The sequence below is a fragment of the Lepidochelys kempii genome, chromosome 1, assembly GCF_965140285.1.
Source record: "Lepidochelys kempii isolate rLepKem1 chromosome 1, rLepKem1.hap1, whole genome shotgun sequence".
NCBI classification, from domain to species: domain Eukaryota; kingdom Metazoa; phylum Chordata; order Testudines; family Cheloniidae; genus Lepidochelys; species Lepidochelys kempii.
In genome coordinates this window covers 167,838,517-167,864,386 of record NC_136380.1, presented here as the reverse complement: position 1 = coordinate 167,864,386, position 25,870 = coordinate 167,838,517, and the positions used below count along the sequence as shown (strand labels likewise).

Sequence of the window (25,870 nt, the reverse complement as noted above, 5' to 3'; positions counted from 1 at the left end):
GATACTGTCCCAATGATCTCAAACTAGGGAAATAACCTAGTTAGAGCTACTATAACTGTTGGAAAACCATTCTCAGGAGTAATCATCAGTGGCTCACAGTTAATCTGGAAGGGATATGGCATAGGGTCCTGTAGGGATCAGTCCTAGGTCCAGTTCTGTTCAGTATCTTCATAAATTATTTAGATTATCACAGAGAGTACACTTAAAGTTTGCAGATGATACCAACCTAGGAGAGGATGCAAGTGTTTTAGAGGATAGAATTACAATTCAAAATGATCTGGACAGAATGAAGTAAACAGAATGAAATTTGATGAGGACAAATGCAAAGTATTCCATTTAGGAAGGAACAATCAACTGCACACATACAAAATGGGAAATGAATACCTATGAAGAAATACAGCAGAAAAGGATATCTAGGGGTTATAGTGGATCACAAGCTCAATATGAGTCAACTGTAACACTACTGCTAAAAAAATCAAACATCATTCTGGGATGAATTAGTGTTGTGAGCAAGACACGAGAAGTAATTCTTCCACTCTACGCAGATAAGGCCTCAGCTGGAATCCAGTTCTGGGTGCCACAGTTCAGGAAAGATGTGGACAAATTGGAAAAAGTGCAGAGGAGAGCAACAAAAATTATTAAAGGTCTAGAAAATATGACCTATGAGGAAAGACTGAAAAACTGGGGTTGTTTAGTCTGGAGACAAGAAGACTGAGGGGGGACATAAGTTTCGAGTACATAAAAGGTTGTTACAGGGAGGAAGATGAAAAATTGTTCAACCTAAGGATAGGGCAATGGGCTTAAATTGCAGCAAGGGAGGTTTAAATTGGACATTAGGAAAAAGTTCCTGTCAGGGCGTTAAGAGCTGGAACAAATTATCTAGGGAGGTGGTGGGTTTTTATCATTGGAGATTTTTAAGAACCGGTGTGACAAACACCTGTCAGAAATGGTCTAGTTATTACTTAGTCCTGCCCTGAGTGCAGGTGACTGGACTAGAAAACCTAGGGAGGCCCCTTCTAGTTCTACACTTATGATTCTATGACATGGGTAAAGTGGTACACGTTTAACTATAATTTCCCCAAACTGTGATTAGAGAATCATTGTTAATCATGTTTAGGGTTTTTTTCATATAAAGGGAAACAGACACTATAGAGAAATTCAAAACAACTTGTTCCTTTAATCAATATAGATAATTAACACTCAAAAGTCTAACAGGACAAGTTAACAAATTGAGTCTTTTTATATTGCAAGTTCATTTATTGAAATAGTAGCGGTACTGTACTCTTTACTGGATACAGTTTCATAACTTAAGGTGAGGGAGAAAACGTGTCAGGCCCCAACAGGAGTATTACAAGATGCATACAATCCTAGTTCACTCAAAGTACAGTGAAGGTGTTCATTCGCTTTGGTCATCATCCCAATCTTTCTTTCCTGATGGAGGTTTGGGCCCACCAGCTGGTTTTGCCATGATGATCTTGAGGAAAAAATAATTAGGTTAGATAACACTCACTTTGGATTTTTCCCTTCTATAGCTTGAGACATGCAGTTTGAGCAGCAACCACTAAACTCATGCAGATCTGTTACTTTTGTACATTTTAACAGACAAGCTTTTGCCATTGGGTGTGTCCCGTATTTCTGCAAATATACTGAAAGTTGGCACATTAAAAGATGCTGTTTTCCCCAATACCATTTCAGTATTCCCTCAGAAACCTTTTTTAAAAGGGAGAGGGGGATTCAAGATGTACACTTTCACATCAAAAAAGATATGTTTAATATCTAGCTAGTTTGTGAGATAGTGACTGGGTTACTGAACACATGCAATATATTACAGGAAGTTTTTAAAGATAATCTGTAATGCACAAAATCTGAATAAACTGAAAATCTATTTTAAATCCCTGACATCAGGATTTCCAAGCACAAGCAGACTTCCAAAAATGCCGGCTACACTTCTCTAAAGTAGCACCGCACAATTTAGTTTCAGTAAATAAGATGAATTAACTACAGCACAGCAATCTGCCACAAATTGTATTTCAAACAGGTTGTTAAAAAGGTGAAACTGCTCACACACATGCCCTTGAAAGCCAACAATACATATTAGTTCTGTGTTGAGTGTGGATACATTCATGCAACAGATGTCTCTCTCAACTCAATATAACAAGCGCCACCAGATCTTACAGCTTGCTATTTTTCAGGTTCATCTTTCTACAGAAGTTTTACATACATCATACACATTTCTGCTAAAGTTCCATAAAATACCAAGTCATTAAACTATCCAGAAAAGCCTTCAGCGCATTCCTTCCATTTTATTGTACAAGATGGATTTAAAATATAGATGTGGAAGCTTTTCTTTTTTGAAATACATACATTTTCTTTGAGACAGTTACACACTCATACCTGTGAAATTAAGAGCTACCAACTGTGGGTCAGGTTGTAAATCCAACATGTATGGATCTCAGTGATACAGCACCTTGCCTCACCTTTCCAAGATTTGAATCTAGCAATATGGTCAGCAATAATGTATCTTGGTTTCACAAAAATAAACGGACTTAAGGTTATCAGTTTACTTTTTATAACATGTATTCCTGACATGTACAAAGATGTCTCAAGTTAACTCCGAAGTTTGAAATCACTATCTCCCAAAGTCATTTCTTCAACTCACCTGATCTACTCTGAGCACAGTCACTGCAGCATTTGTAGCCAGCTTAATACCCCAGTGTTTTCCAAGATATGTGTCTAATACACCAGTTTCCAACATATCCTTCACAGCTGCAGCTTCAGCCTGTCAGAAAAAAATATGAACATTTTCAAAGTTTTATAGCACCAGATTTTCCTACCTTATTTCAAACTGTTCTACCTTTGTAATCCTGAACACCAACAGCCACACCCACCAAATGGTAACAAATGACACTTCCCTGATTTTATCCCCTTTCCTCCAAATAAAACATTCATTTGAGCAATGTGAACTGAATCCTAAGTGGTATTATCCGAGGTTTCTTCCCCAAAACAGAGCTCTTGTTCAAGAACATATTCTCGCTTCTCACCTATACTACTACATGCACAATGGTTGTAACTAGTTTGCTGAAGAACAAAACATCCATTCTCATGGTAGACTAAACTGTTCATCTAGCTTACTGATTAATATACTGCTCCAATTACTTTAAAGCTGAAGACCTAAAATCTAGAACATAATTTATATCCCTAGGCATTTTATGTGGAGTATTCTGTTGCACAGAACGAAGTATTTTGGCAGGCATAATGTATGATGCCATTTACCTCAATATCAAATCCAACATTTTTGTTGCCTTCTTGGTGCACTGCATAAAGTTTGGAGAGAACTTCATTGGCCTTTACTCCAGAATTTTCTGCTAGTGCTCGAGGAATGGCTTCAAATGCCTCAGCAAATTTCTTGATAGCATACTGGTCAAGCCCAGGACATGTCTAAAGCAAAGTTTGAAAACTGTTTAATATTTTAAAGGAAAAGAAATGGATGAAGTAAGAGGAAAACACATTATTTACCTCTCCATAAGATGCGATCTGCTTGGCCAACTCAATCTCTGTTGCACCACCACCAGGAACAAGACGTTTATCCTGTGAACAAAACCCCAAAAGATACATAATTATAAACGCAAAGTGGTTTGAGGTAGTTTTATTTTAAAGTAACCGGATTAGATTTTTAGTTTCTAGAACTAATTTCTGCCTTCATAAACAGATATTTTTCTTGGTAAAATATTACACAAGTGCAGAAATGGCACCAACTTCAAAAAGTGAGGCATTTTATTAGTATGGTTAAAGGTAAATATCTAGCATCTATTATTTCCAAATGTCTTTGGGAAAAGTTCATTACTTTACTAACAATGAAATGGAAGTGGTAAGAGTAAATTTGTTTCTATCTCAACTGACAACATGACTTGTTGGGAAAAATAGGAAAGACACTGTATATTAATACTGCTCCTCAGCTGATCATCTGTTCTGGGAAGTCATTATGGAAGAGGCAGAATAAGAACTGCAAGGGACTCAGACTTGGACTCAAACTGTGGCAAAGTTGAAAGCTTAACATCTGACAGATTGTTTCCAAAAGCTTCATGTTTTCTACATAGTTCTTCAGCCCGTATTCACACTGAGGATTCTCCATCTTATTTTAAAATCAGTATCTTAATTGCAGTTTAAAGACAAAACTTTTGTAACAGACTAAGTTGTCCTAATTTATTAACTAAATATTTTTGTATGGTATTTAAGCATATTTAACATCCTCATCACCAATGATAGATACCAAGATCCAGATTTGCTGCTGCTCTCAGTTTCCAATGAGGATGGCAGGAGGTTGGGGAAACGGTCCACAGAGTGCCACCTATGAGTCACTGATTCTCTGGCCAGGGTGGAGTTTAGCTCTGCCAGCTTGTATTGGTCTCAGACAGATCATCTCGTCACTGAAGATAGACTAAGCACAGTACATTCTGGCCACAACCCATCTCCTAACTCCAGGGCTGAACAAGTGGCATAGGAATCAGTTACACACCCGCTCTTTGCCCACTGGAGATTTCCCCCATGCTAAGAAGATGCAAGTAGTTTCCGCATTCCAAGCAACAGAAGGGAGCAAAGCATGCCAAAAAGTCTTCGCACAAATATCTTGGTCTACAGCTCTGTTTTAACAGAGAAGTATATTCATTTTACTCACCCTAGTGAGTACTTTGAAAGTATTAACACCATCATCTATAGCTCTCTCAATGTCATCCATTAGATTGTCTGTAGATCCACGGATTACTATGGTAGAAATGGCACCATCTTCCTTTTCTGTTAAGAAAAGACAGACTTAATTCTCTAGAAGAAAAGGAGGACTTGTGGCACCTTAGAGACTAACCAATTTATTAGAGCATAAGCTTTCGTGAGCTACAGCTCACTTCCTCAGATGCATATCGTGGAAACTGCAGCAGGCTTTATATATACACAGAGAATATGAAACAATACCTATTCCCACCCCACTGTCCTGCTGGTAATAGCTTATCTAAAGTGATTTCCAGCACAAATCCAGGTTTTCTCACCCTCCACCCCCCCACACAAATTCACTCTCCTGCTGGTGATAGCCCATCCAAAGTGACAACTCTTTACACAATGTGCATGACAATCAAGCTGGGCTATTTCCTGCATAATGAAGAGCATTATGAACAGCAGGACAGTGGGGTGGGAATAGGTATTGTTTCATATTCTCTGTGTATATATAAAGCCTGCTGCAGTTTCCACGATATGCATCTGAGGAAGTGAGCTGTAGCTCACGAAAGCTTATGCTCTAATAAATTGGTTAGTCTTTAAGGTGCCACAAGTCCTCCTTTTCTTTTTGCGAATACAGACTAACACGGCTGTTACTCTGAAACCTTAATTCTCTAGAAAACTTATTAAGATGTAGAACATTTATAAATAAGGTTCTAGTTGTGACATAGAACCATGATCTCCTATAAATAGAAACATACCATGCTTAAACACAACTACTTGTGTATCCCCAACCTCCGACAAATAAACACTGTCACAATGACCCATTTCTTCTAGTGTAGGTGGAATCTGGAAAAAGAAGCACAAGTCAGAAAAAGATTCTGTTCATACAAAATAAATAGCTCCACTGATTATACTCATTTGTAAATGGCATACCAATTTGGGAAGAGCGGTAGCGCCAAGAGTTTTACACAGTCTCCTAAGATCCCATTTTGAGTTCAATCTTTAAAAAAAAGAAAAAAAAAGAGTTCCTTTTAGTACCATGTTTCCAAGAACAATCTGAAGTTTACATTAGTTTGCATGGAAAAATAAAGGTTTCCTCCATAATTTGGCAGTTTTATGTAATATTATCAGAATTAGTTTAGTGGTATCCACTACAACACTACCATGGCATCAACCCCTCCAGTGCATTTCTGCAGTTGCTACTCTATGGTTCAGGAATCAGTGCTAATATTAGAGAAATTGAAGAAGTAATGCTTTATTTTTAAGCACTGTTCACTTGGAATCATTTTTTCTTTTTAACTAACACTTTGAAAGTTTAGCTATTAATCCTCAACATCTTTGTGATAGAAGAATAGCTATTATCTCTATTTTACTAATGGGGAAAATGAAGTTTAATAAGTTTAATGCTCAAGGCTACTAGGCCAACATCTGGTCTGCTGTACTGGACCATGTTTCATCACGAATAACCTCATGGGATCAAAATGCTGTTTCTCTGAACACGTTACAACTCTTTAGTTAGTTTCAGTTTGAAGTGTCACTGATTCTGTTTTGTAAACAGAAGAGTACCTTTTACATGCACAAGACTTTTCTGAGAGGATCAAAATATGAAAATTTAACACTAGCTGTTAGGTCTTTTTCATGGGGCTGTCCTGTACTTAATAATTATACCTATATTCAAAAATGTTCACTCATTTTTATACAGTGAAATTTAGTGCCCATGGAAGATGCTAATCAACAGTCCTGGGGCAGAGTTCTTCCATTTATGCACTATCTGTATTGTTTATACTTCCACACACCACTGCGCCATCATGTCTCTACTATGACTTGGGGAACCACCATTGTGATAGCCCTACCTCTATGCCCATTTCACCACTTTACTAAAATCACTAATGTGTCTTTTTAGAATATCTGATTTTGTTGACTGGAAAATTATTTTCAAATAATGAATAACTACAATATACAGACAATGCAACCATTATACCAAAACTCCAGATTTTGCAAGGAGCAATCCATTGTCAGGAAACCCCAAGCTATGTTTGGTAACAGACACACCCTAATTGTAACTAACTTAACGGACACTCAATTTCACCCTCTATTGGAGGAAAAATAATCATCCACATTAGGTAAGAATGTTTACATTACATATACCTTTGTATTCTGAGGACTTTGAGGAGAAAACAGCAAGTATGGTATGTATGGGTATTGACATTTAAAATACTTGTACCATGTTAATCCTTACCTGACTAACATAAGATTGTATTTATTGGCATAATGAAGTGCCATGTCTGCCACTTTGCCACCTGTTACTACAACATTTGCACCAGCATCAGCAATTGCCTTGACTTGCAGATCCATTAGATTTTCTTCTCCCTTGCTGAACTTCTTAAGTTCTTCAGCATTTTTTATCAGTACAGTGCCCTATCAAAAGGAAACATTTTTCAGTTTACAAAACACATGCATATTGTGCCTAGAGCTTTTACATGAGACTTTGACAAACCAAAATGAACTTGTCCTCCTCCTATTCACCACTTCAACTCATGCTACTTTATCACTATTCATCAAGTAAAAGATTAAGTGAAACATGTCAGATACTAAATTGCAGGTCAGCAAGGTTCAGCTCTGGACCACCAGGAGAGAAATTTCACAGCTGAAGATCCTATCTCAGGAATGCCTTAGTTTCTCATCCAGAGTAAAGATACAGCAACTGTTCATCTCTGTCCCTGTAGCTGCTCAAGTGTCAAGACAGTGCTTCCAAAAATAGAATACTAATCATACAGAATTTTACATACACACAAACCATCCTGGCTGCCAGTTTACTGTTAAGAGTTCATTGTGATTTATGGAGAATAAGGTGTAATATCCACCACATGGCTAGCACCAAGTGAGCAGCCACATTCTGTACCAGCAGAAGCTTCTAGATGGTCTTCCAGGGTAGCTCCAGAACACATCATACTAGTTTACTCTAGATGTCAAGTAGACTTGTATCACTCTGGCAAGAGGAAAGTCACAACCATCCTACCCAGACACAGGTGGAAAGATGTTTCCAGCTACCACTGTTATCTTTAAAATCTAAGGAAGGCTTTATGGAGGCAAAGAAATAGTAATGTCCCATTCTGAACAAAAAGATAGATTGCCGTCATCCACATGCTCATGTCAGTGCAGTCTAAACCATTTACTTTTTCTGACAGCCTTACATTGGACAGAAGGGTGTGATGAATAACACCACTTTGCACACCTGACATGAGTCCCCAGGGAAGCTATAACTTTGCCCAACACTATCCTCTAGGACTTTTCAAAAGAAAAGAATTGTGTCACTGCAATGCAGCTCCACTCACCCCTACCAGAGTTTATAACTTTTCAAGTAATTTTGTCAACCACCACGATGTAATATAGATATCTGCAATTAAGTCAGTTAATTAATTTGCAATTAAATCAAAGGTCATATTAAACAACCGAGTAGAGCAAAACTACTGTGTGTTGGGTACACAAGAATATCTTGAGCCTTAAACTCCATTTGGACTCAAATTATATTTGTATGCTAACATTTTGTGTTTTACGTTATCTGTCAGTGGTCTCAGGAAAAGTTTGAAAATGCATCTGCTCAAAGAAACACTTCATATTAAAGTTAGAGAAAAATATGGTTTAGACAGCTACGATAGAAAACCCTGAACTTCATTTTAACATAGAAGCTCAAGTCCCTTATTAAACAAAGTTGTCACCATCATCAATTGTCAAGGATATTTAAAGTTAACATTAATCTGAGAATAATACAGAGCAAGTACTAGACATGTACATAAATTGCTATGGGACTTCTTTAGGGCACCTACATACCTTAGTTTCAGTTATCATACCATCAAAAGGACAGGAATACACAGCTATTTTGGCATCTTTGACAGAAGTAACATCTCCTTCAGTTTCTTTTTTAAAAACCATACCATGAAGGACTGAAGAGGCAGACACACCAGAGCCCTAAAGAGAATAAAGGGGACAGATAAAGATCACATTTTAGTACACCAATCCACCACAATCAAGCTACACTTGCTCTTTCAAAAAAAGAAAGTCTCACGCCTGAACATGCTTAGACATGTTTCTATTCCAGGATAAGGAAAAACACTATGCTAATTTAGGAATACTAAATATTCTTCTCTAGAAATACACAGTTGAAGCTTTATTCCATGGCAGTAACAATTAGAAATGTATAGTGATCCGTTTTTCTGCTCCCAGTCAGGGAGAAGGATTAGCAAGAAAGAAGTTGATGGGAAGCACAAGTTTAGCCCATCCTGTCATCCTTACTGAGGTCTAATATCCCACTGACCAAGTAAGAGCAACAGGATCAGGCCCGTAACATTCTGCATCCTCCCCCACCCCAGTTTGAACATCTGGGTTGCATTTTAATTGAAGGTACGATTACTGAAAAACATATTGGTTGAGCTTTTAGCTCATGAAGCTGATTTGTTTAACAGCCAAATACTTAAAGAGTTCTGCCCCTCAAGTCTACAGGCGATTCAGCTCTAAGCCAAGTACTGCACAGAAAATATCTTGAAACTAGGAATACCAGAGTTTAGTAAAAATAATGTAATTGAATGTGCGATAACAATGTATCTACATTACTGAAGCCATGTCTCAATCTATCAAAAATAAAGACAATCTTAAAGGCAAGGCTAGGCTAGGGTGAAGGACAACAGAAATGTAACATTTTATGATCCAAATGTTAGCTATTTTCATGAGAGTTATCTAATACAGTAACAGGAATACCAGAACTTATTCCTCGGGGCATGCTTCACAAGCACAGAATTAATGTCTCCTACAGATATTTCTCCGCCCCCACAAAATATTTGATTCTGACAGGGAGGCAAAGGGAAGCCATGAGAGGGGTCATGCTGCAATTATACCTTTTGCCCACCAGGGGCTGATGTGGTGCCAGAAGAGAGGGCAGCCAGCTACAGAGAGGTTGGAGGCAGTGGCTGCCTTCCTCAAACTGCCATGTCTGGAGGACCAGGTTAGGAGGCACACGATATGGGGGGAACGAACATAGTGGGGCACATGGGGCTGCTGGGGAGTCACAAACTGGGGTTCAGAAGGGCTAGTGAGGGTACAGGAGTTAGTGGGGTAACAACATTAAGCCAAGGGCTGAATGGGAGTGAGGACAGGGCCACATGGGGACATGTGCAGATATGCCTGGCTGAATGAGGAGTGGGCATGCAGGGACAGATGTGCCTGACTGAAAGGGAGAGTCAGTGTCTGCATGGGGGATGCTCCTCAACACCCCACCCCCCAAAAACAAACAAAAAAACCCAACCTGTTCCATACTTCTCCCACCCACGCCCAACAACCTTCCAGGTTCACTCCCAAGTCTCCTTCCCAGCAATTACTTCCCTCCTGCTCAGCTCCTCCTTTGTCCGACTCCCCCAAGCTTTTGCACTGCTTTTGAGTGTGCAGCAAATGTGTTTCTGAACTGTAGTTTAAATGAATTATTACTCAGAGTTCCATACGTAATAGGCCTAGAAATATCTGTCAAAAAACATTTCCGGAATCTTTTTTGTTGTCTGTATTGTTACAGACATAATTGCTGACAAGTATTGTGAAATAAATTACCAAAATAATTGAAACTGGCATGATTATATTGTGTTATTTTGATTAATAAAATATGTAGAATTTTGAAGAATTTTAAAATATTGCGCACAGAATTTAATTTTTTCTCGCAGAATTCCCTCAGGAGTAAGAATTACTCATGCTTTAGTGAAAAAAATTCATAGCTTACCAAAATTTTGCATACTCTGATGCTGTCAACATTGAAATGACCAGAATTAGGAAGAATAGATACTGTTTGAGAAAAGAAACATGTATTATATAATTTAAGTGCAAAGTACAAATGTGACACTAGAAAATCATATGCATCGTATATATAGAAAATACTGTATTAATAAGATGTTTAGTTTCAAAAGCCTTTAAACAAATAAAGAGATCAAGAAATGAACTGCCAAATTTTACATTAGCAGGAAACAGTTACCCTCCTCGATGATCAGTTACAGATAAGCATAGGTAGTGTAACGCTGAGAAAGCGGAACTCTTCACTATGAAGTAGCAGTATTTGGCACAGCAAGAGAACACAAATCAGTGAAGCCAGCAGGCCAAGTTTAGCCTGTGCCCACTTACTCCGAGGCTGAATTTGGCTCAAAGTATTTTGAGGAAAAATTCGCACTATTGATGAGAGTTGTATTCTTAAGCTCTAAAAGATGGGGAGCTCTATATAACAAAACACACCAACATCACATTAGATTAAGTCATGCATTTACGAGCATGAGTGCAACTGCAAAGATGAAAACAGATTTTCATCCTGAAAATGTATGGCTTACTAGAAAGTCATATGGACTAATCATAGCTCAGCCACAATGAGCATGAAAAGAATTCAGTGGGTAAGAGGAAAAGAAATACCATCTCCCTCTCTCCCTTTCCCCCAAAGGCATGAGACCTAATATATTCAGCTCATTTAGCCTGATACATGAATAGCTAGCAGTGCCTTTCACCTATGATGTGAGCACTTGAATAACAGAACAAAGATTAAAAACAAGCCTGCATTCAGTTTAGATACATACAAGATGCAAACTTGTTTACTTACCACATGCCTGAGCAATAAGCTTTGCTAGAAAGATTTCATTGCCATATTGTTTACTCATTACTGAGGTGTGCAGCAAAGACGCCACTTCTTCAACATCATGCAGATTCTTTGCAGAACAGCATACTAAGTCAGGAAGAATTTCTAGGGCTTTCTTGCAGGCTTTTTCATAACCTTCTATCACCTGTAATGCAAATGACAAAGTTCACTGACATTCTAACCTCCTCCACCTAACTGTACATTCATGTTCACTATGTTGCCTCCTGAAAGAGTCTGAAAGTATCATGTGCCAGCAATGCCAATGTACATTGGCCAAACTGGACAGTCTCTATGCAAAAGAATAAATGGACACACATCTGACATCAGGAATCATAACCAGTAGGAGAACACTTCAACCTCTCTGGCGACTCAGTAAAAGATTTAAGGGTGGCAATTTTGCAACAAAAAAGCTTCAAAAACAGACTCTAATGAGAAACTGCGGAGCTTGAATTAATATGCAAACTAGATACCATTACCTTGGGTTTGAACAGAGACTGCGAATGGCTGGGTCATTACACATATGGAATCTATTTCCCTATGTTAAGTATCCTCACACCTTCTTGTTAACTGTCTAAATGGGCCATCTTGATTATCACTACAAAAGTTTTTTTCTCCTGCTGATAATAGCTCATCTTAATTAGTCTCTTACAGTTTGTATGGCAACTTCCACCTTTTCTCTGTATGTGTATATACATATCTTCTTACTATATGTTCCATTCTATGCATCCAATGAAGTGGGCTGTAGCCCACGAAAGCTTATGCTCTAATAAATGTGTTAGTCTCTAAGGTGCCACAAGTACTCCTTTTCTTTTTAAGGTATCAATGCATACATTATGTATATACTGTCATTTGCAAGTTGACTAAAGGGAGCAGCCAAAAGGGATGGAGATCAGCACGCAATACATTGCAAATATTCAAGATTACAGATGTGATTAAGTAATACATAACCCAAGATCACTGATTAATCCATATTAGTTATCATCTACCAATGTTCATGCAGCATGAATATTAAATTAACTACATGCCTCTGAAATGGAAAGTCCCATCCTCAAAAGTTCCTCTGCTAGCTCAAGAAGGGTGCCAGCAAAAACAAGGACAAAGTTTGTTCCATCTCCAACTTCTTGCTCTTGCATATGGGAAGCCATTACAATCATTTTTGCAGCAGGGTGTTGGACCTGTTAAAGGAGTTAGACATATTAATTTAACTGTTAATATCCCGGTTAGTCAAATTTAAAAGTATATAGCCCTAAAGTTCTTTGTATGTATCAAATATAAGCTTCTTTTTGGTTAAAAATCTGATCTAAAGTTAATCAGGATTATAAACTAGATGGGGAAAAAGCAAGCTAAACAGTAATATTTTACTACGTTTGGCAAATTACACAATAAGCAGGAGTGTAACATATGAAAATTGCAAGACTCTGGAATACTGCTGTAGGGTTAAGACACTTAATAGAAAAAAGGCACTTCCTTTCTTCCCCACTTCTAATGGACAACTGCATTATTTTTATGGGATACCAGTGTAGCACATGTAGATTACCTTATCTTGACAACGTCAGTTGAACATCTAAACTTCAAGCAATACTGAGTTTTGTTTATGCATATATAAACAGTTGATCAGCTCTAAGCTATACTTTGCAATCTGCACAAAAATGGCAGCTCTTCCCCCTTCAAATAAACAATTTAATAGCAAAGTGCTTTATCTATTCTTGGATACTTTTATAGCTACAATTATGGTGTCTAAGCCATGATGACATGCAAGATTGATTATAATAAGCAATTAAGACTCCTGTATTTTAGCACTCTACTGAAATTTTACAGTACTGAAAATATTGGAAAAACAAAGAAATCTAACCATGCATGTAAATATAGATTAAGAAATATCAAATTAAAAAAGTAGTAAATACTTTTTCTTAAACATTTTTGCTTTGTGTTCACTTGCTAATTTTAGAATTCAATCATTTATAATGGTCCCTTATTTAAAGTAAATTAGGAAAGTTCTATAGCAGTGATACTCAGACTTCAGTGGTTCAGGAGCTAAATTAGCAATCAACATCACCCAAAAGAGCCATAGTAGTGTGAATTCATTGTTTCATTTACTATTTCTATATATTATTCTCACAGCAAAATGACTGATCAAGTATTATTATTTTATCAACTACAATTGGTTAATAACATAGTAAAATATCCTGATTGGTTAATAATTAAACCAGTGTTTTAATATCACGTGCTGCAAAGAGCCACGGGAGACACACTGAAGAGCCACTTGCGGCTCAGGAACCTCAGTGTGAGTATTACTATTCAATAGTATACACACAACATTATTCATTGGTTGACAGAGGCATCACACAATTGAGTTTCTATTTAACTGATGCAGTAAATGACATGTCATGTCAGCTTCTGCACAATTCTATCAACTTTCTCATTGCAGGGTAATGTCACATATCCCCAACATCCCTAAAACCAAAAGTGAGAATTCTAGCAGGTAGAGAAACATGTGAAAGTTGGCAGCAACAAGAAATTAACGTTGCACTTATTTCTTTTGAACAAGAGTCTTCCACACAAGATATCAGCAATTATAGTCCATGTCTCTAATTCCTAAACTCTACTCCTATTTTGAGGAGGAAGAGAAGCAAATACCAATAATGATATTCAATAATCCAAGTGTCTTTGTAGCAGGGCCTGTCACTACTGGAGCTCTGAAAAGCCCTTCTATTTTTTTTTCTGTTGTGTGTATATTTGCTACACTCCTCTCAGGGTCCAATTATGAATTAGATTATTTAGAAACTGTAGCCCTGATCCTACGAACTTACTCTTATTAATAAAATTGAGTAAAAGTCTTAGATGTTGAAATAAACTTTAGCTAGTTGGGTGCAAGTAAAAATCTTTTAACACGAAAAAGCACTTACCTCCAACTCCCTTAAGATAGTTGCAGCATCGTTTGTCATGAAAAGCTTCTCAAGATGATTGATAACCATTTTGTTCATTCCTAAATGATAAAGAACTTATCAATTCTTATTTTACACAACTGTAAATACTTTACAGTTTGAATTGGTGTTATTTGGTTAATTCCTCTAATCTCATGCAATCGATGGACTATTTTTGCTATAAATATTTATAACAAAGCAGTTTACCATAATCAGTTTCCTCTGTAAAGAAGTGGTCTGGGATATTCTGACCTTCACAATTTTTAGCCCTATAAACATTTGTAAATTTGGATTGAGGAACCTGTAAGACCTCTTCTGAAAAGAAGTTCTGGAGTTACATTAAGGGGATACTATTAAACAAAATTAGTTTTTTGTAATCCTATTCTTACATAATTTAAGATAACTAACAAAAATGTACCAGCACAATATATTTTTCTTTAGTTTTCCAATTTACTTTGTGCATTTGATAGTGCAGTGTGTAGTCAGTTTAATCATATCCCCTACACAATGTTTCTTCACCTTCTGTGGATCTTACACATAACAGAAAATGGGACCAAAAAAAAATTAAATTAGAACAATGATGATAATTCCACAAAAACAGACTTGAGGACTCAGAGGCAGATATGGTACATTAAACTTTTTTAAAAAAATTGACCAGACTGAAAATGTTCCTTTATTGAAATCATGTGACTAAAGACATTTATGACCGAAGTTTTACCATAAACAATGGAATGGTCATTCTTCAAGAAAAACAAATATAGCTTCTTTGTACATAAATATTACAATAAACAGTATAAAATTAGAGAAGGTTACCATTTGGTCCAAGAGCTGTACGGGTGGTTTGGGCAAGCTCCTTACATGCCTGTATGTTCCTAAATACAGCTTCTTCTAATCCTGAAAAATGCTACCCAAAAAAAAAAAAAAAAAAGTTTATTGCTTAGAATCAGAGGTTCTAACAAAAAATTCTGGAAGAATTACAGTCACTTGTCATTTGACAGCCTGGATGGCTTCACTAAAGTCAATACCAAAACTTCCAATGAGTTATTTTGGAGGGAAATCCTGTTTACACAAAAGTTTAAACAAAAATCCAATCCTACTATTTCAAAAACAGTGACAAAGAAGCTAACATACACTGGCTCTCAACTGCAGAGTTTAGCAATTAAAGCGAATTTATGAATATGAAAGAGGAAAGTTCGGTCAACACACAACAGATTGAACCCCATAAGCCTGTCCAAGTAAATCAGGGACTTCTGGTGAGGTTATTGGCTTATGGGGAGCCTGACAAATGTCCTCCACACCTACTTTCCTGCGAAAAATGTATGCACCGTCATTCCCATCAAGAGCATACCCCCAAAGTTATACCATTTTCACCGCTCCCACATTAGTAAGTCAACTATGCTCCACAAAATAAAAACAATTTCAAACTCCTTCCCACATACATTCGTTTGTAAATTCAGAGCTCCTTCTATCAGTTAATAAATCAGGTCTCCTCTCACACACACCTCTGCAAAGCTCATCTGGGTGCCCTCTAAAAGTCCCAGAGAAAGGTCTGCTTACCAAGCTCTCTCACAACTTCAGGAAAGGTAGAAGCAGCTCCAGCTGTTCTGTTCCTCTGTCCCTTCTTGTTAAAGGAGAACCAGCATCTGTGCCATTTTGCTTCCCCTGTTCTCCTCTCTACAAGAGTTCAGCAGCTCCTGCAACTATTCCCTACCTCCAACTACTCTCTTGTGAATAAAGAAAAGCAGAAAGTTCCCTAAGCAGTTTGTGTCTCCCATTCTCCATCCCATTAAGTAGCAGTGCTTAGAAACCTCTGTTGCTTTCTTCTCCCTTCCAGAGAAGGAGTCAGCAATTACCTAGTCCCTCTCTGTCCATTTGTTTGAGCAAAGTTTCCATTCTCCTAGGCAGGTTTGTCAACTCCTGCCAAAATACATGTTAAAAATATTAATTCAATGTTGAGTGTAGCACTGTACTAAGTACTTTGCTTCTCTGGAATCTTTTTTATACGGTATAGTAAGAATAGACTAACATAAGGGCATTCATTGGTACCAAGAGTGAGTTATTTATTAGTATTTGCATTCCACAGCTGTAGCTTGTTTGTGCTAAACACTGTGTGGATATATATCAAAACAATTCCTTGCCCAAACAGCTTGCAATATAGAAAGCCAAGCAACCTACACAAGGGGAGGGATCAGAATCAATAAAAATAAGAGTTGTGGTTGAAGGGCCTAACAGCTGCTCAAATTACCCACTGTCAGTTGCCTAGTGCTTTGGGGGACATTATTGTTAATACTTCCATAGATTCCAAGGCCAGGAAGGACTGCTGTGATCTAGTCTGACCCGTATATTACAGGCCATTGAATTTCCCCACAATAATTCCAAAATCATATCTTTTAGAAAAACATCCAAACTTGATTTAAAAATGGCCAGTGATGGAAAAGTAAGGATTGGAACAATTATTCTCACCACTAAAAATGTACATCTTTCAATCTGAATTTGCTTAGTTTCAATTTCCAGCCATTGGATCATTTTATATCTTTCACTGCTAACGTGAGGAGCCCATTATTAAATATTTGTTCTCCATGTAAGTGCTTTTAGACTGTAATCAAGTCAGTCCCTCACGTTCCCTTTGTTATGCGAAAGAAATGAAACTCTTTGAACCTATCACGATAAGGCGTATTTTTCTAATCCTTAAATCCTTCTTGGCTCTTCTGTGAATCCTCTCCAATTTGTCAACATCCTTCTTGATTTATGGGCACCAGGACGGGGCACAGGATTCCAGCAGCGGTCCCGCCGGGGCCCAATGCAGAGAGCTACAGTAACCGCACCGCTCCTACTCAAGCCTCCCCTGTTGGCGCATCCCAAGATTGCGGCGGCTCTTTTGCTCACAGCATCGCCCTGGGAGCTCCCATTCACCTGCTTAGCCACCACCAGGCACAACTGTTTCCAGTCACTGCTCTCCACAGTTCTTTCCAGTGGGACTCAAGGAGGGCGGGGGCGGGACGGGACGAGGAGGGGGTGACGCCATTAGGGACCAGGGGGAAGAAGAGGCCAGGGCACCTATAGGTCCAGATCGGCGCCTATAGGTCCAGACCCCCCCAAGCAACGGGGGCCTCGAGCCCAGACCAGGGTAAAACCGGCAGGTGTAAAGGGGAGATTCGCTGCAGCCTGGACCCCGCAGCCGGCTCGGCCCCGCCCAACCCCTTCCCGGGTTGCAGCTGCGGACCCCGCCGGCGGCCAGGCGCGAACCCGCCGTGGAGCGGGACACGCGGGGGCGGGGGGGGGGGGCGGAAGAGCTGCCCCGAGTCCGCTTCTCGCGGCCGGAGCCCCCCGCTCCCCACCAGGCCGAGGGGGAGGGGCGACGCGACAGTCGCAGGCCCCGCCCCCCTCAGCGCGTGGAGCCGCAGGGTCCAGCCCGGGCTGCGCTTCTGGAAGCTTCTCCGGCCCGGCCCCGGCGGCGCGCGGGAACCCCAGGCCCAGTCCCGCTCTCACCTTCACGCCTTCCTTCAGCATCTGGGCGAAGCCCGGGGCCTTGGGCACGTGGAGCGCCATGTCCGCTCAGAGCAGCGAGGCCGGCCGCGCGCTGCGTTGCACGAGCTGAACCACGGGAGAATGGAGGGAGCCTGCGCGCGCAACACACAAGCTCCTCCCCTGGCACGCAGGCGCAGAGGGGAACCGCCGCGCCAGGCTGGGGCGGGCTCCCTGCTCCCTCCCAGGGAGAAGCGAATGATTCCTAGAGCACATCGATCGATCGGAGGGCGGGCGGTGGCTGGTTCGTGGACGCGGGGGAGGAGGTGGCGTCCCTGGGGCAGTGGAGGGGGGCGAGTTGCGCGCGCCCTCAGCTGCCGCCCTGCGCCTTCCCCCAACGGCCGGACTGCGCTGCCTCGCCTCGCTCTGCCGGCGCGAGACCGGGCTTCGCCCCTCTGCCTGCGCCGCCCGCCTGTGCGGCGTCTCAAACCGGGTCCCTCTACGCGCCCTGGTGAGCCCCCGTGTGTCCGCACACACGCTAGGCTGAGTGCGGGCAGCAGGCCCTCAGGGCCCAGAGCCTGGCACCCTGCTGGGCGGGGCGAGGATAGGTCAGCAGACCCTGAGTCCCGATGTGACTCAGGCCCCAAGCCCTGTCAGTTTGCAGTGTGGACACGGGTCAAGCCGCAGCTCCCGGGCGGAAGCTCTGTGGCGGGCACTTCGCTGCCATAGCACGGCTGTGGGTGCCGGGCCAGCAACTGTAAACCCAGGTCTGCAGTGTAGTGTGGATCCTCAAGTGGGGGGGAGGGATCGCTCAGTGGTTTGAGCATTGGCCTGCTAAACCCAGGGTGGTGAGTTCAATCCTTGAGGGGGCCATTGGGGATTGGTCCTGCTTTGAGCAGGGGGTTGGACTAGATGACCTCTTGATGTCTCTTCCAACCCTGATATTCTAGGATTCTAAGTGTGGGTTTGGAAACTCCACGACCACAAGTCCAGGTCCTGCAGACCCAGGTTTGCAACACAGGCAGTGTAAGCATGCGTGCTGTGCCCAGGGATTCAGTTACTTGGCTCAGTGTTCCCAGAGAAGAGGCCCTTCTCCCGTTTAGTGATGTGGGAGGAAGAGCAGGGTGTTTGCATCCCAGCTGTTTGTGACACCCTTTCCCCCAGGCTGAAACCCCAGAGTATGCACTGTGAGTGTCGACTGTGGTGCATCATCAGTAAGACTAAGTTTTAGTCACGGGTATTAGGAAAATTCATGGACAGGTCACAGGCAGTAAACAAAAATTCATGGCCTGTGACCTGTCTATGACTTTTACTAAAAATACCAGTGAATAAAGCTTGGGGTAGGGAGGGCTGCCCGGGACCCCCACTGGCGGGGCCAGCAGGCTCTCTACCTGGCTTTGCACCTTCCCCCCATCAGCAGTAGAGTTTGGGTGTGGCATGGGGTTGGGGGACGGGACGGGGTGAGGCAGGTTCTGGGCAGCGCTTACCTGGGGGGGGCTCCCTGTAAGCAGCAAGATCCCCCTCGCTCAGCTGTTAGGTGAAGGGATGGCCAGGCAGCTCTGCACACTGGCTCTGCGTGCAGGCACCACCCCCCAATGGAAGCTGCGAAGTCAGCACTCTGGGCAGAGGCAGTGCACAGAACTGCCTAGCCACACCTCCACCTAGCAGCTTAGAAGGGGGATGTCACTGCTTCTGGGGAGCCCCCAGGTAAGCGCTGCCCAGAGCTTGCCTTACCTCAACTTGTGCCCCAACCCGCTGCCCCCTCCCACACCCAAACTCTGCTGCGAGGGATGGGCATGGTGACCCGGGACTGCCCCAGCAGCAGCTGGTGCGCCTGGCTAAGGGGCTGCCTGAGCTGCCCATGAGTCAGGCGCACCGGCCGCTGCAGAAATCACGGAAAGTCATGGAATCCGTGATCTCCATGACAAACCTGCAGCCTTAATCATCACCATCAAGGCAAATCCAAAAGGGACCTAGCTTGCTTGCAAATCCAGCACCACCCAGATCAATGTTGAAGATGTATGGCTTACTAGAATGCCATTTGGACTTGATGATCTGGCAGGGTGTTCAGTCTGTGCTCTGGTCTATACTTCAGATGTAGGTGGACGTGGTGTTATGGTGCTCAGTGGTGTGAAAAAGACACAACCCTCAGCAATTTAGTTATGTTGACCTAATCCCCAGTGTCGACTCAGCTAGGTCAGTAGAAGAATGCTTCCATTGACCTAGCCAGTGTCACTCAGGTTCCTACAGAGACTGAAAAGCATCTTCTGTCACCGTAAACTGCAGCTAACGATGGGGCTATGCCATTATAGCTATGGCGCTATACTGCTCTTAGCATAGACTTTGCCTATATCTGTGATCTCACCACTGAAGCTTTTGGTGACCATGTGATCGCCAACTGTGTAGAGGCCTTCCATGATAAATGTCCTTCATAATACACAAAAGTTGTGCAGAGAAAAAGGAGGATGCATTCAAATAATAACAATAATCAGTCTAGATTCAGGGGTTAGGATAGGATGACCAGACAGTAAGTGTGAAAAATCGAGATGGGGGTGGGGGATAATAGGAGCCTATATAAGAAAAAGACCCCAAAATCGGGACTGTCCCTATAAAATCAGGACATCAGGACCCTAGGTTAGGAAGCCTTTACAGATTGTAAGCCTTAACTTCTTAGTCCTTTGCTTCTCTAAATTAATTTGTTAGTGGTTATATAAATGAGTTTAGCTTCATTCTGTAACCAAATTCTTTCTGCACAGCTTTTGTAAATTTGTTATTTTAATAACTGAATTAAACTAAATGGTTTACGCCTCACTTCATGATGGTGCAGCATGTGTACTTTAGGGTTTCCACTGGTGTGTAACTAAATCTGTTTATTCTAATCTTACATCTATTTAGTTACGCCAGTGCAAATTTTCTTAACATAGACAAGCTCTAAGTAAGGGTTGTACAATCTAGTTCTCTGTTAGCAAATTTTTAATGTTACAGTTCACTTTCTCAAAATTGTACTTGTCTCCTCTATTTCCCATTTTCTTTTAAAAAGTGTCATTTCTAATCCCCCACCCCATGTACAGAGATTGCATGTGGCCATGAAATTAGGAATTGATTCTTCTTCAGTGCACATGCATAACTTCCAGCAGCACTAAGAAAAGTAGTCTGGTGCTGTGCGTAGTACCTGTAACATGAGTTGTGAGAACTAAGTTCTGTTACTGGTTCTAACTGCTTTAAATTAATTTTGTAAAACTGATTGGATTTCAAGTCAAAGTGTTGGTCCCTTCAAAATCTTCAGTCTCATTAACTGAGAGGCATATTGTTTAGTACTTACTGGTTCACACCTCATTTGTTCTACTGGCAGAAAAAAATACCCTAATAGGAAGAGCAAATAAACTGCTTTTAATACAGTCACTTAAACAACCTCAAGAGGGTGCACTTACCTTAATTTTATGTCTTTCATAATTTAACGGACTTGTGTGTTTTTACACCACCATGTAATACAATAGAAAAGAGAAGTAAGAACTATGCTACAAAGCGAAACTGGCAACAAACCACTTCAATTAATGTTTTTTAAAAATGCCTTTCCTCCATAAGTCTACAAATCAGTTAGGAAAATTTGCCAGCGGGCAAGCTTTGTTATGTTATATAGTCAAGGTCTCCAGGAGTATGAAGCCTCATGAACAATTATGTATTCTTTGTATTCAGTGCCAATTCTAATAACACAATGCATGAACTAGCTTCATGTTAGAGGAGAAGGACGAGCGAGTGTTGGGTGCTAGCTTGGTAATTGGAAGAAGTGGGCTCAGTTACCTGCCCTATCACAGATTTCCTGTGTGAGCTACAGCAAGTCATTAGTATACACTGAAAAGTTTTGCAGCTTTAACTACACATATAATTAAAATGGCCAACTCCCCCTTCTCTCTCCCTCCAGCATGATTGCAGTTATACCAGTATAAAAGTGCTTATGCCAGTATAGCTTATTCTAAAGAGGCATGTGAGTTTCCATTATATAAAGCTCTTTGTAGCATATTTGTAGCTTGCTTTATTGGATGTCAAATAATTTAATAATAGTTAATTAATTATATGTAGGGCTGCTTGTCTATCACGGAGGTGACAGATTCCATGACTTTCTGCGACCTCCGTGACTTCTGCAGAGGACAGTGTGGCTGGCTGCAGGGCAGCCCAAGCAGCTGGCTCTGGGCCAGCCCCACCACCCGCTGCTAGAGCGGCCTTGGGGACAGCCACACCAGCCGCTGGTCTGGCGGCCCCCAGTAGTGGTCCCGGGTGGTCAGAGCAGATGTGCCCTAGGCAGTGCTCCCCAGGTGGCTGGCCAGAGTAGCCGCAGTCCGCGGCCCTGGTCAGTGGTCCCTGTACAGACGGAGCAGCTGCGGCCCTGGGTAGTGGTCCCTGTCTGGCCGGAGCAGCTGCAGTCCACAGTCCCGGGCAGTGGTTCACAGCCGGCCGGAGCAGCCGTGGTCCGCAGCCCTCCTCAGTGGTTCCTGGCCAGAGCAGCTGCAGTCCACAGCCCTGGGCAGCGGTCCCCGGCCGACCGGAGCAGCCGCAGCCCCTGGCAGCGGTCCCTGGCCAGCTGGAGCTGCCGCAGTCCACTGGCCCCTGGCAGCTGTTGTCGCTGGCCCCGGGCCTCCTCCCCAGTAGCACCTCCTCCCCAGTTCCCTCCAGCAGCACCCTCCCCCACCCCGGGATGCCACCACAGGTCACGGCAGTGAATTTTTGTTTATTGCCCATAACCTGTTCATGACTTTTACTAAAAATACCCGTGACTAAATCGTCGCCTTAATTATATGAGCTTCAGTGATGTTATCTGCAGCCCTTCTCTTTCTGAGTTCCCATTTCATAGCTGCGCTGGGTACTTATGTTTATTGGTAGCACCTGAATTCAGACATAATGTAGCCAATGTGTTTTTGTATTACAAAATAAAGACCCTGAGCCTGATCTCAGTTATACTGGTTTTTGCTCTGTTTTAATTCCCGTCACTTCAGTAGATTCATTCCTGATTTTCACTGAGATGAATGAGAACAGAATCAGGCCTATTTAAGAAAAGAAACCTTTAACTTTCCATTAAAAGTACAAAAAACACTCTGTCTCAATGGAGGACTTCTACTCACTCCTCCCTCAAGCTGTCTCTGAAGCACGCACAGTGCCTGTAACAAGCAAAAATCTTTGCTGAGGAACTGAATCAAGGATTTTTGCATGGCATTATGGAATGGTAGCCTTGCAAGCATTGAGCCAGTCAGAAAGCGACATTCCCTAATTAAATCTACAGTAATTAAAATGTCATTAGTTAATTAATTAGGCAAATGATTACAAATACTGAATGTAATTTGTGGAATGTTGAAACTGGACTAAGAATCAAACTCAAGTCATGTAGGCCACCAATAACCATCAGATGGTAACAACTTTAGATCATCACTGACTTGAATCAGCAACCTAGGCGTGAAAGGCTGTGTATCCTCTACCTAACCCCTTGAACAATCTGATTTGTCCCAATTCAGATGTCTTATTAAATGCAGGTTTTATTTGGAGAGGAAAAATTAGCAAGTGTTTGTATCCATTCACAATGCTTTAGATAAATAAATAATGTGGGTGGTTTTTTATTAGAGTATTAGTCAAATGCATCCAATAAATTTGTTCTAAGCACAAATTAAAAAAAAAAAGATTTAAAATGGCTTTGATGCTAGACCACTTTAAAATCATATAAAATATTAGTAAAAAGACCTTTGGTCCTGTTCAGTCAAGAATGGGTATTAAATATTTGTTCAGGGCTGGATGTCTAGTCTTGACTTTGACTTGGCCTTGATCTTTATTTAGCTAATCAGCTACTCAGTTTATATTCTGCAGGGACATTGGCCATACTAGAGGACCATCCAAAGGTCAGAGAGTTGTCTCTTGGCAGTTGACTGCTCCTTCACCAGCCAAAATCTATTACTGCACAAATGGAAATCCCCAGTTCATCTGCAAACACATGTTTCATCAAATTTCGGGATGGCAAAATTTTAACAAAGATGCAAAGAATAGTGTGTAAAAAAGTAGCTTCATTTCCAGTTGCCTATCCAGTACCAGGAGTCTTCAGCTGGAAAATGGAAAGTTAAAAAAAAATTTTGATGAAATTATAAATATAAAATTGAAACTATACTTTGCCAAGGGGCTTCCGACTTTGGCCAATGAAGGGCTCCAGTGGCAATTTGCCAGGGGCCTGAGGGCTATACCTCATTTTTATAAAGCTATGCAGAGTTCATCCTCCCTCATGTGAAACACAGTGGTGTTGGACCACAAAGAGTATGGGGCTGAGTATGGAATGAGAACTATAATCTCAATTAGTAGTAGTAGTAGTATTTACATTAAAGTAGTTTCTAGAGGTACCAGCCAGGTTCAGGACACATTTTGCGAGATTCCACATATACACATAGTAAGACAGTCCCAGACCTAAAAAAGTTACACAGACTAGACAAGACAGACAAAGGATGGAAGGGGAAACAGGCACAGAGAGGAAGTGACTCTCTATGTGGCATTTTCATCTTATAGATCAAGCCACAAGATAACTCTGTGATCCCCACTTTAGCCTTCCACTTCTTCGTAGCAAATGAAATGTTTACTACAGTTTTTGTAATTTTCTAGCGCCATGAGTAGGAAGATTCACCTGGAAAGGAATGACTACATCTCCTCCAGGTCTTGCAAACTGGTGGGCTCCATTTTGCCTGTGAAAGAGTTCCAGAACCAGATGAGACCCAGAGAACCAACATGAGACATGGTACGAGGAGCCACGGTAAGTGCATTCTCTGGTGAAGAGAACACTGGTGTAGAAACTAAAGCTTCCAGGCTGCTGTTTTGACATATCACTCCTTTTTGGAGATAGAAAGGCTTTTTAAGGATCTGTGAGATGTCTTGATAACCAGAGGGTCAAAACTGTGAAAAGAGTTCAATGAGCTTCAGGCTGTATTTAATACAGAACTGAAGTGCTAGAACAGGACAATAGTCTGGGAAATGAATGACTGAGACTACTGCAGCTAACTGTACTAGATCCCAGTTATGGAGATCAAAATAATAAAAATAATTGCAATCCACAATTTCCGGAAAGAAGCTACTACTGCTGACATGAGTTTCTCTTGGTGGTGATGATGCTGAAGGAAAGAACTTTAGTGGAGGTGCAAGATCCTGAGAGAAGACCACCGATTCTGTTGGTGGGCAGCTGGGACATGCAGGTATGTAATCTTGTAAATCTAGATAGTTCCCCAGCATGTTGGCCAGGATGCCCATGCAGCCTGATGCAATCTGGAACCTCCAAGGAAGACATAAGTCTTATAATTTCAGGGTGCGGATAGAAGAGTTTCCTAGTGTTATATATTCTTTTTTTTTTTTTTTTTGCCACCCCTTAACTTGAAAGAGTTTGGCCAAGCATCTCCCTACCGGTCGTCTTCTTGTATTGTCCTCTTTCCTATTGTGTGATAGTTGGGAGAGTTAACTTTGGAATTCTTAATTATGTGTGATCTGAACCTGTGGTATGAAGATTCCACAGAGGTCCTGATCCAAAGCCCACTGAATGGGAATCTATTGACTTCAGTAGTCTTTGGATTAGGCCCAAAGTCTGTAAAGTCTTCACCTCCCTGGTGCCAGCATGGTTGAGGAACATTGGTGTGGCCATGGGAATTTCCCTGTATTTCACTGATCCCTGGTTGCCATATCAGCCCCTTAGGGCTGCCAGCAGCTAGCAGACTGGCCCAACAGTTGGCGGTGGATCAGAGAAATGTAAAGGCCACCTTTTCACCTCCCATTTCTTAACTATTGTACACTCCTTGGCTGGAACTGAGGATCTTGACCTTTGAATTTATATAGTGTCTTTCATACAAGATTCTCAAAACATTTAAAAAATGTTAATGAATGGAGTCTCACAACACTTCAGTACAGTGGGAAGAATTCTTATTCCATTTTACAATGGGAAAATTGAGGCACATATATCTGAAGTGGCTCACTGAAAGTCACAGAGTGAACCTGTGGCAAAGCCAGAAATAGAACCCAAGGTTTAGTCCTAGTGCTGTGTTCTGTGCACGAGACTATGCTCCCTCCCTCAACCTGGTTCACAGAGCACATTACTTACTATACTCTCTCAAAA

General features: G+C 41.4%; 2 protein-coding genes across 4 annotated transcripts in view; one reads left to right on the top strand and one right to left on the bottom strand.

Annotated features, from left to right (window-relative positions):
- Positions 1-1,153: 1,153 nt before the first annotated feature.
- Positions 1,154-17,949, bottom strand: CCT8 (chaperonin containing TCP1 subunit 8). Its single transcript, XM_073362835.1, has 15 exons — positions 17,776-17,949; positions 15,100-15,190; positions 14,269-14,348; positions 12,388-12,537; positions 11,327-11,507; positions 10,469-10,530; positions 8,539-8,676; positions 6,947-7,125; positions 5,641-5,707; positions 5,466-5,553; positions 4,676-4,791; positions 3,517-3,588; positions 3,274-3,438; positions 2,660-2,779; positions 1,154-1,474 (listed from the first exon to the last, which is right to left on the bottom strand). Exons 1-15 carry the CDS (start codon positions 17,833-17,835, stop codon positions 1,397-1,399), a joined length of 1,647 nt encoding a protein of 548 aa, XP_073218936.1. The 5' UTR covers positions 17,836-17,949; the 3' UTR covers positions 1,154-1,396.
- A 32-nt stretch (positions 17,950-17,981) lies between these two features.
- Positions 17,982-25,870, top strand: part of MAP3K7CL (MAP3K7 C-terminal like) — an 83,492-nt gene continuing 75,603 nt past the window's right edge. The window contains exons 1-2 of one of the 3 annotated variants that reach the window (XM_073362869.2): positions 17,982-18,262; positions 24,379-24,526. In XM_073362869.2, the coding sequence (XP_073218970.1) occupies positions 24,509-24,526 (18 nt within the window). In that variant the 5' untranslated portion in view covers positions 17,982-18,262; positions 24,379-24,508. The remainder of the gene's footprint in view (positions 18,263-24,378; positions 24,527-25,870) is intronic. The other 2 variants (XM_073362860.2, XM_073362849.2) reach the window with 2 other exon arrangements.